Consider the following 11,199-nt stretch of genomic DNA (forward strand, 5'->3'; position numbering starts at 1 on the left):
GAGCGATGCTGCATCCACCGAAGTATGATTAAAAAAATAAAAGAAAAAATCCCCATATGTCTTTTAGGTAAATCTAGGGTATTGCTCCTCCCGGTATCCCTCTATATAAATATGTGGATTTCCGAAACATTGTCATGAACCAGGAGGAACCTCCACATCTACTCCAGACGCTTTCACGTCTGTCACATGTGCTCAGGATGAACCTGCTCTCATCTGTGAAAAGCACAGGGCACTAGTGGTGGACCTGCCAAATCTGATTTTCAATAGCAAATGCCAATCGAGCTCCACGGTGCCAGGCGGTGAGCACAGGGCCCACTAGAGGATGTCAGGCCCTCAGGCCTCCCTCATGAAGTCTGTTTCTAATTGTTTGGTCAGAGACATTCACACCAGTTGCCTGCTGGAGGTCATTTTGTAGGGCTCTGGCAGTGCTCATCCTGTTCCTTCTTGCACAAAAGGAGCAGATACCAGTCCTGCTGAAGGGTTAAGGACATTCTACGGCCCAGTCCAGCTCTCCTAGAGAAACTCTCTATCTTCTGGAATCTCCTCCATGCTCTTGAGACTGTGCTGGGAGACACAGCAAACCTTTTGGCAATGGCACGTATTGATGTGCCATCCTGGAGGAGTTAAGACTGCCTGTGCAACCTCTATAGGGTCCAGGTATTGCCTCATGCTACCAGTGACACTGACCCTAGCCAAATGCAAAACTAGTGAAAAACAATCAGAAAAGAGGAGTAGGAAAAAACTGTCAGTGACCTCTACCTGTAAAACTATTTCTGTTTTGGGGGTCGTCAAATTGTTGTCCATCTAGTGCACCTTTGGTTAATTTAATACCAAAGTAGCTGAAACTGATTAACAACCCCCTTCTGCTACTTAACTGACCAGATCAATATCCCAGGAGTTTAAATTGACTTGATGCTATACTCGGATTTAAAAAAAAAAAGTGTTCCTTTAATTTGAGCAGTGTATAATGGCTGACAAAAAGGATCTAGGTTATCCCAAAAGATTGAATTTTATATAAGTCATGGTATCCGATAAAGGGCATCATTAAAGCTGGCCACACACAGCAAATTTCCTCCAAATCCAGCTAAATTGGCTAAAATGGGTAGCCCTGGCAGAAAAACCCAGATCAAGTTTTGTTGAATAACCCGTGCAGACAATTCTCAGGCAATCAGTGTCAGATACAGTCGCTGTTCATTGCCATCTGTCAGAATACAGCAGCCGGCAATGGGAGATTCGTCCATTCCTGTTGTATAGCATGGATGAAAGAATCTGCAAGATTTTTCTTTAATTCAGCCCACAGGCTGACCACACATAATCTATGCGTGTGCTTAGCTCCAGTTCACACGGATACGAATTCTATGAGGATCAGATTTGGTCTGAAAAGCATAGTTTCGTATGAACTTTAAAAAAGCATTATTTCCAATAGAGATGCACCAAAATGTCGGCTGCCGAAACATTATCAGGTAAAATGGCGTTATTGTCATTTTGCCGATAAGAGAAAAAGATGCAGAGAATAGTGCCGAAAACATGCGATTTTCCCGTGATTTCGTGATAGGTCATGTGACAGTTACCCAGCTCCCACTTCTGCTTGGAGCACCCCAAGCGAAAGTTCTCTTCTCCCCCTCCCTTCCTGCAATCTTCTGGGACACGTTACAGGTCCCAGAAGAGTGCCCGGCCTTTGAGGCAGCGCAGCGTGGCATGCGCATGCACAGTGCGCACCTAGCTGTGAAGCCACAAGCTGTCACAGCCACATGCCCACACTTGTGATGCTGGTGCTGGGGAGAGGCGGGGGAGAAAACCGAGGGTTCGGGCAGGCGTATGGCTGGATCATGGGCCAGGTGAGCGTGTGTACACTTTTTGTAGCTGCTGACTTTTAATAAACACAAAAACAGTTGAAACACCACTTTAAGTGTTGGTTCACACTATGGCAACACGACTTCGGGGCGACTTAATGCACCGCGACTTCGGCGCGGCTTGCACCGACTTCACATAATGGAAGTCAATGCAAGTCGCCCAAAAGTAGTGCAGGAACCTTTTTCTAAGTCGGAGCGACTTGAGTCGCTCCTATTAGAATGGTTCCAATTGCACAGAATGGAGCACGACTTGTCAGACGACCAAGTCGCCTGACAAGTCGGAACAGTGTGAACCGGCACTAAGAATTCAAAGGGATACATTTTTCTTGAGCCTTTCTTGCACTAAGGCATGGATCACACCTATTCAGTTTTCTTTTGATCCATTTCTGCAGTGTTTTTGCACACACATTTTTGACGCATTTTTCACGCTTTTTTATGCGTTTTGCATTTTTGCTCTTTTTTTCTTTGCTGGGTTGATTAAAAAAATGCAAATCGCAGCAAAAAAGCTCTACATGCTTTTCTGCAGATTCTCCATTGAAATCTATTGAACCAAAAACACACCATTTTGCTTTTTTTAAAAAAAAAAAAAAAAGTCCCTGACCCTTTTCAAAAAACGCATGAATGTGAACGTGTCACATTGGAAACCATGTTAAATAAACTGTAGTGCGTTTCTGCAAAAAAGCAATAAAACGCATAGGTGTGAACCAAGCATAAAAAAGGTGCCAATAATGGCCAACAATAAATTTATATTCATTTAAATTTATGATAATAAAAAGGTTGAATACAATTATATATAAAAATATATACATTTTAAAAACCGTCATTTTCTTTTTTCGGCCAAGCGCATCCTGCATTTTCGGTACCAAAATTCCCATTTAGTGCACCTCTAAATTTCCAATGAAGGCTGTTCACATATATTTTATGGGGAACAAAATTGTAGATGTGACCTCGGATCACAAATTCAAACTAAATTTGCATGGAAACCGCACATTCTAAGAAGAATTTAGATTGCAAAGTGAAAATGTTAAATTTGCACCAGTGTGAAGCGGACTTATACCCTGCTACTGCTATACTAGATTCGCCAAAAACACTAATTCACTGAACAATGAGATTGATACATGTCAGATCAGGTATTCCTCAGATCCACATCATCATGATATTGAACCAGACTGTTCACTGAATCATGTGATTGATAAATGGAAGATCAGGTTGTAATAAGATTCAACAATCTCTGGGATTTGACAACAATATTGATACATAGAAGATGATCAGGAAGTAAAAAAGCATTTCACAATCTACGGATTTGACCAGAATACTGAACCAGACTGATCACCGGGCAATGACAGTGATGTGTGTAATGGTGGCCAATGATCTAATTGAATCACTCTTCACAGAATCAGAAAATATGATCAAATCTACAGATTACTGAAAAAAGAAACATACAATATACTGTGTAATCTATTTTCAGCAAGAATGAGTAATTGCATCAAAACTGTTCTGATGGGTATAGGAGGAAAGTAGATCTATTGTTATATCCAGTAAGTGTATGGCACATCGATTGAACTTTTCTTGCTCTACTGATTTTATTTTGATCCCTGACATTAAAAAACAATTGACTATATGAGATTATATATTTTTTTTTGGCCAGCATAAGATCAGGTAATTATAAATCTGGATTTCACTAAATTATTGATCCAGTCTGTTCATTAATCAATGACATGTAAGGTCAGGTAGTGATAGGTAATCAATCTCTGGACTCAATCATAATATTGAATGGATCGTTCATTGTACAAGATTGAAATGTGTAAGATCAGGTATTCAACGATCTCTAGATTTGACCATGGTATTGAACCAGAATATTCATTGATCAATAAATTGTGTGTAAGATCAGGTGATAAGTATGTGGGTGGCCGCCATGGGATCGGGCAGCAAAAGGTATGTGGGTGGCCGCCACGGGATCGGGAAGCCGCCATAGCATTGGCTAGTGATAGTTATGTGGATGGCCGCCATAAGATTGGCTAGTGATAGTTATGTGGATGCCCGCCATAGGATTGGCTAGTGATAGTTATGTGGATGGCCGCCATAGGATTGGCTAGTGATAGTTATGTGGATGGCCGCCATAGGATTGGCTAGTGATAGTTATGTGGATGGCCGCCATAGGATTGGCTAGTGATAGTTATGTGGATGGCCCCATAAGATTGGCTAGTGATAGTTATGTGGATGGCCGCCATAAGATTGGCTAGTGATAGTTATGTGGATGGCCGCCATAAGATTGGCTAGTGATAGTTATGTGGATGGCCGCCATAAGATTGGCTAGTGATAGTTATGTGGATGGCCGCCATAAGATTGGCTAGTGATAGTTATGTGGATGGCCGCCATAAGATTGGCTAGCGATAGGTATGTGGATGGCCGCCATAGGATTGGCTAGCGATAGGTATGTGGATGGACGCCATAGGATTGGCTAGCGATAGGGATGTGGATGGCCGCCATAAGATTGGCTAGTGAAAGGTATGTGGATGGCCACCATAAGATTGGCTAGTGAAAGGTATGTGGATGGCCACCATAAGATTGGCTAGTGAAAGGTATGTGGATGGCCACCATAAGATTGGCTAGTGAAAGGTATGTGGATGGCCGCCATAAGATTGGCTAGTGAAAGGTATGTGGATGGCCGCCATAAGATTGGCTAGTGAAAGGTATGTGGATGGCCGCCATAAGATTGGCTAGTGAAAGGTATGTGGATGGCCACCATAAGATTGGCTAGTGAAAGGTATGTGGATGGCCACCATAAGATTGGCTAGTGATTGTAGGGTGAGACTGATAAGTATATGATCAGGTGTTGATGGGTGGTGAGCGATCTCTGGATTCAGTCCTGGGATTGATACATGTATGGCCATCATCAGATTGTATGTAAACATGGTGATGAGGAGGAAGTGTGTAGTTTCCTCTGCTGCCCTCCATTAGCAGAGGTGAGGGTTCCCCTGCTGAGCCCGGCACTCACCTGCTCTGTCCCCCGGCTTGTTAGTGGGGGTGTTGCCGGTTTCCCCCGGGACCTCGTCGGCCGCCTCGGACGCCTGCCATGAATCTCTGCTCTTGGCCCAGGCCATCCTCTTCTTGGCTACCAATTCCCTGGCCTGAGTCTCCTCCATACTGAGCACCGAGGGCTCCGCTCCTCCACCCGCCTCAACTCTCACACAACAAGACAAGTCCGCCCCGACCAGTCCGCACACCGAGCTCGGGACAGTCCGCTCACTCCATGCCTGGAAAAGTTACTTTGTTACAGTGCACAGCTCGCTACATTCTCTCCGCTTCCCTTCCCAGGCTTAATTACTACGGGCGGCATCACCGGCCTCCCTCTGGACGTGCGCTCCTCCCTGCCTACCGCTGGGTGGTGCTCGTCCCTCCCATACACCCCCTACCTAGCCTTCATAGCTTCACTTCCATTGTATGCAGAGGGGAGAGGTGTGTGTGTCCTCCACTGCTACCTCACACTTCACATAGCAACACACTGTCACTGCTACCTCACACTTCACATAGCAACACACTGTCACTGCTACCTCACACTTCACATAGCAACATTGTCACTGCTACCTCATACTTCACATAGCAACACACTGTCACTACTACCTCACACTTCACATAGCAACACTGTCACTGCTACCTCACACTTCACATAGCAACACACTGTCACTGCTACCTCACACTTCACATAGCAACACACTGTCACTGCTACCTCACACTTCACATAGCAACATTGTCACTGCTACCTCACACTTCACATAGCAACACACTGTCACTGCTACCTCACACTTCACATAGCAACACTGTCACTGCTACCTCACACTTCACATAGCAACACACTGTCACTGCTACCTCACACTTCACATAGCAACACACTGTCACTGCTACCTCACACTTCACATAGCAACATTGTCACTGCTACCTCACACTTCACATAGCAACACACTGTCACTGCTACCTCACACTTCACATAGCAACATTGTCACTGCTACCTCACACTTCACATAGCAACACACTGTCACTGCTACCTCACACTTCACATAGCAACACACTGTCACTGCTACCTCACACTTCACATAGCAACACTGTCACTGCTACCTCACACTTCACATAGCAACACTGTCACTGCTACCTCACACTTCACATAGCAACACACTGTCACTGCTACCTCACACTTCACATAGCAACATTGTCACTGCTACCTCACACTTCACATAGCAACACACTGTCACTGCTACCTCACACTTCACATAGCAACACACTGTCACTGCTACCCACACTTCACATAGCAACACACTGTCACTGCTACCTCACACTTCACATAGCAACACACTGTCACTGCTACCTCACATAGCAACACACTCTCACTGCTACCTCACACTTCACATAGCAACACACTGTCACTGCTACCTCACACTTCACATAGCAACACTGTCACTGCTACCTCACACTTCACATAGCAACACACTGTAACTGCTACCTCACACTTCACATAGCAACACACTGTCACTGCTACCTCACATAGCAACACACTGTCACTGCTACCTCACACTTCACATAGCAACACTGTCACTGCTACCTCACACTTCACATAGCAACACACTGTCACTGCTACCTCACACTTCACATAGCAACACACTGTCACTGCTACCTCACACTTCACATAGCAACATTGTCACTGCTACCTCACACTTCACATAGCAACACACTGTCACTGCTACCTCACACTTCACATAGCAACATTGTCACTGCTACCTCACACTTCACATAGCAACACACTGTCACTGCTACCTCACACTTCACATAGCAACACACTGTCACTGCTACCTCACACTTCACATAGCAACACTGTCACTGCTACCTCACACTTCACATAGCAACACTGTCACTGCTACCTCACACTTCACATAGCAACACACTGTCACTGCTACCTCACACTTCACATAGCAACATTGTCACTGCTACCTCACACTTCACATAGCAACACACTGTCACTGCTACCTCACACTTCACATAGCAACACACTGTCACTGCTACCCACACTTCACATAGCAACACACTGTCACTGCTACCTCACACTTCACATAGCAACACACTGTCACTGCTACCTCACATAGCAACACACTCTCACTGCTACCTCACACTTCACATAGCAACACACTGTCACTGCTACCTCACACTTCACATAGCAACACTGTCACTGCTACCTCACACTTCACATAGCAACACACTGTAACTGCTACCTCACACTTCACATAGCAACACACTGTCACTGCTACCTCACATAGCAACACACTGTCACTGCTACCTCACACTTCACATAGCAACACACTGTCACTGCTACCTCACACTTCACATAGCAACACTGTCACTGCTACCTCACACTTCACATAGCAACACTGTCACTGCTACCTCACACTTCACATAGCAACACACTGTAACTGCTACCTCACACTTCACATAGCAATACACTGTTACTGCTACCTCACACTTCACATAGCAACACTGTCACTGCTACCTCACACTTCACATAGCAACACACTGTCACTGCTACCTCACACTTCACATAGCAACACTGTCACTGCTACCTCACACTTCACATAGCAACACACTGTCACTGCTACCTCACACTTCACATAGCAACACACTGTCACTGCTACCTCACACTTCACATAGCAACACACTGTCACTGCTACCTCACACTTCACATAGCAACATTGTCACTGCTACCTCATACTTCACATAGCAACACACTGTCACTACTACCTCACACTTCACATAGCAACACTGTCACTGCTACCTCACACTTCACATAGCAACACACTGTCACTGCTACCTCACACTTCACATAGCAACACACTGTCACTGCTACCTCACACTTCACATAGCAACACACTGTCACTGCTACCTCACACTTCACATAGCAACACACTGTCACTGCTACCTCACACTTCACATAGCAACACAATGTCACTGCTACCTCACACTTCACATAGCAACACACTGTCACTGCTACCTCACACTTCACATAGCAACATTGTCACTGCTACCTCACACTTCACATAGCAACACACTGTCACTGCTACCTCACACTTCACATAGCAACACACTGTCACTGCTACCTCACACTTCACATAGCAACATTGTCACTGCTACCTCACACTTCACATAGCAACATTGTCACTGCTACCTCACACTTCACATAGCAACACTGTCACTGCTACCTCACACTTCACATAGCAACACACTGTCACTGCTACCTCACACTTCACATAGCAACACACTGTCACTACTACCTCACACTTCACATAGCAACATTGTCACTGCTACCTCACACTTCACATAGCAACACACTGTCACTGCTACCTCACACTTCACATAGCAACATTGTCACTGCTACCTCACACTTCACATAGCAACACACTGTCACTGCTACCTCACACTTCACATAGCAACACACTGTCACTGCTACCTCACACTTCACATAGCAACACTGTCACTGCTACCTCACACTTCACATAGCAACACACTGTCACTGCTACCTCACACTTCACATAGCAACACACTGTCACTGCTACCTCACACTTCACATAGCAACACACTGTCACTGCTACCTCACACTTCACATAGCAACACACTGTCACTGCTACCTCGCACTTCACATAGCAACACTGTCACTGCTACCTCACACTTCACATAGCAACACACTGTCACTGCTACCTCACACTTCACATAGCAACACACTGTCACTGCTACCTCACACTTCACATAGCAACACACTGTTACTGCTACCTCACACTTCACATAGCAACACAATGTCACTGCTACCTCACACTTCACATAGCAACACACTGTCACTGCTACCTCACACTTCACATAGCAACATTGTCACTGCTACCTCACACTTCACATAGCAACACACTGTCACTGCTACCTCACACTTCACATAGCAACACACTGTCACTGCTACCTCACACTTCACATAGCAACATTGTCACTGCTACCTCACACTTCACATAGCAACATTGTCACTGCTACCTCACACTTCACATAGCAACACTGTCACTGCTACCTCACACTTCACATAGCAACACACTGTCACTGCTACCTCACACTTCACATAGCAACACACTGTCACTACTACCTCACACTTCACATAGCAACATTGTCACTGCTACCTCACACTTCACATAGCAACACACTGTCACTGCTACCTCACACTTCACATAGCAACATTGTCACTGCTACCTCACACTTCACATAGCAACACACTGTCACTGCTACCTCACACTTCACATAGCAACACACTGTCACTGCTACCTCACACTTCACATAGCAACACTGTCACTGCTACCTCACACTTCACATAGCAACACTGTCACTGCTACCTCACACTTCACATAGCAACACACTGTCACTGCTACCTCACACTTCACATAGCAACATTGTCACTGCTACCTCACACTTCACATAGCAACACACTGTCACTGCTACCTCACACTTCACATAGCAACACACTGTCACTGCTACCCACACTTCACATAGCAACACACTGTCACTGCTACCTCACACTTCACATAGCAACACACTGTCACTGCTACCTCACATAGCAACACACTCTCACTGCTACCTCACACTTCACATAGCAACACACTGTCACTGCTACCTCACACTTCACATAGCAACACTGTCACTGCTACCTCACACTTCACATAGCAACACACTGTAACTGCTACCTCACACTTCACATAGCAACACACTGTCACTGCTACCTCACATAGCAACACACTGTCACTGCTACCTCACACTTCACATAGCAACACACTGTCACTGCTACCTCACACTTCACATAGCAACACTGTCACTGCTACCTCACACTTCACATAGCAACACTGTCACTGCTACCTCACACTTCACATAGCAACACACTGTAACTGCTACCTCACACTTCACATAGCAATACACTGTTACTGCTACCTCACACTTCACATAGCAACACTGTCACTGCTACCTCACACTTCACATAGCAACACACTGTCACTGCTACCTCACACTTCACATAGCAACACTGTCACTGCTACCTCACACTTCACATAGCAACACACTGTCACTGCTACCTCACACTTCACATAGCAACACACTGTCACTGCTACCTCACACTCCACATAGCAACACACTGTCACTGCTACCTCACACTTCACATAGCAACATTGTCACTGCTACCTCATACTTCACATAGCAACACACTGTCACTACTACCTCACACTTCACATAGCAACACTGTCACTGCTACCTCACACTTCACATAGCAACACACTGTCACTGCTACCTCACACTTCACATAGCAACACACTGTCACTGCTACCTCACACTTCACATAGCAACACACTGTCACTGCTACCTCGCACTTCACATAGCAACACTGTCACTGCTACCTCACACTTCACATAGCAAAACACTGTCACTGCTACCTCACACTTCACATAGCAACACACTGTCACTGCTACCTCACACTTCACATAGCAACACACTGTCACTGCTACCTCACACTTCACATAGCAACACAATGTCACTGCTACCTCACACTTCACATAGCAACACACTGTCACTGCTACCTCACACTTCACATAGCAACATTGTCACTGCTACCTCACACTTCACATAGCAACACACTGTCACTGCTACCTCACACTTCACATAGCAACACACTGTCACTGCTACCTCACACTTCACATAGCAACATTGTCACTGCTACCTCACACTTCACATAGCAACATTGTCACTGCTACCTCACACTTCACATAGCAACACTGTCACTGCTACCTCACACTTCACATAGCAACACACTGTCACTGCGACCTCACACTTCACATAGCAACACACTGTCACTACTACCTCACACTTCACATAGCAACACTGTCACTGCTACCTCACACTTCACATAGCAACACACTGTCACTGCTACCTCACACTTCACATAGCAACACTGTCACTGCTACCTCACACTTCACATAGCAACACACTGTCACTGCTACCTCACACTTCACATAGCAACACACTGTCACTGCTACCTCACACTTCACATAGCAACATTGTCACTGCTACCTCACACTTCACATAGCAACACACTGTCACTGCTACCTCACACTTCACATAGCAACACTGTCACTGCTACCTCACACTTCACATAGCAACACACTGTCACTGCTACCTCACACTTCACATAGCAACACACTGTCACTGCTACCTCACACTTCACATAGCAACATTGTCACTGCTACCTCACACTTCACATAGCAACACACTGTCACTGCTACCTCACACTTCA

The 11,199-nt window shown here is 45.4% G+C and overlaps 1 protein-coding gene across 2 annotated transcripts in view; it reads right to left on the bottom strand.

Moving 5' to 3' along the window:
- The window catches only part of ITPRID2 (ITPR interacting domain containing 2), a 198,400-nt gene extending 193,212 nt beyond the window's left edge, over positions 1 to 5,188 (bottom strand). The window contains exon 1 of one of the 2 annotated variants that reach the window (XM_082260381.1): positions 4,852 to 5,188. In XM_082260381.1, the coding sequence (XP_082116507.1) occupies positions 4,852 to 4,999 (148 nt within the window). In that variant the 5' untranslated portion in view covers positions 5,000 to 5,188. The remainder of the gene's footprint in view (positions 1 to 4,851) is intronic. The other variant, XM_082260382.1, reaches the window with a different exon arrangement.
- Positions 5,189 to 11,199: the final 6,011 nt, after the last annotated feature.

This window comes from Pelophylax lessonae (assembly GCF_965119305.1).
Source record: "Pelophylax lessonae genome assembly, chromosome: 6".
NCBI lineage: Eukaryota > Metazoa > Chordata > Amphibia > Anura > Ranidae > Pelophylax > Pelophylax lessonae.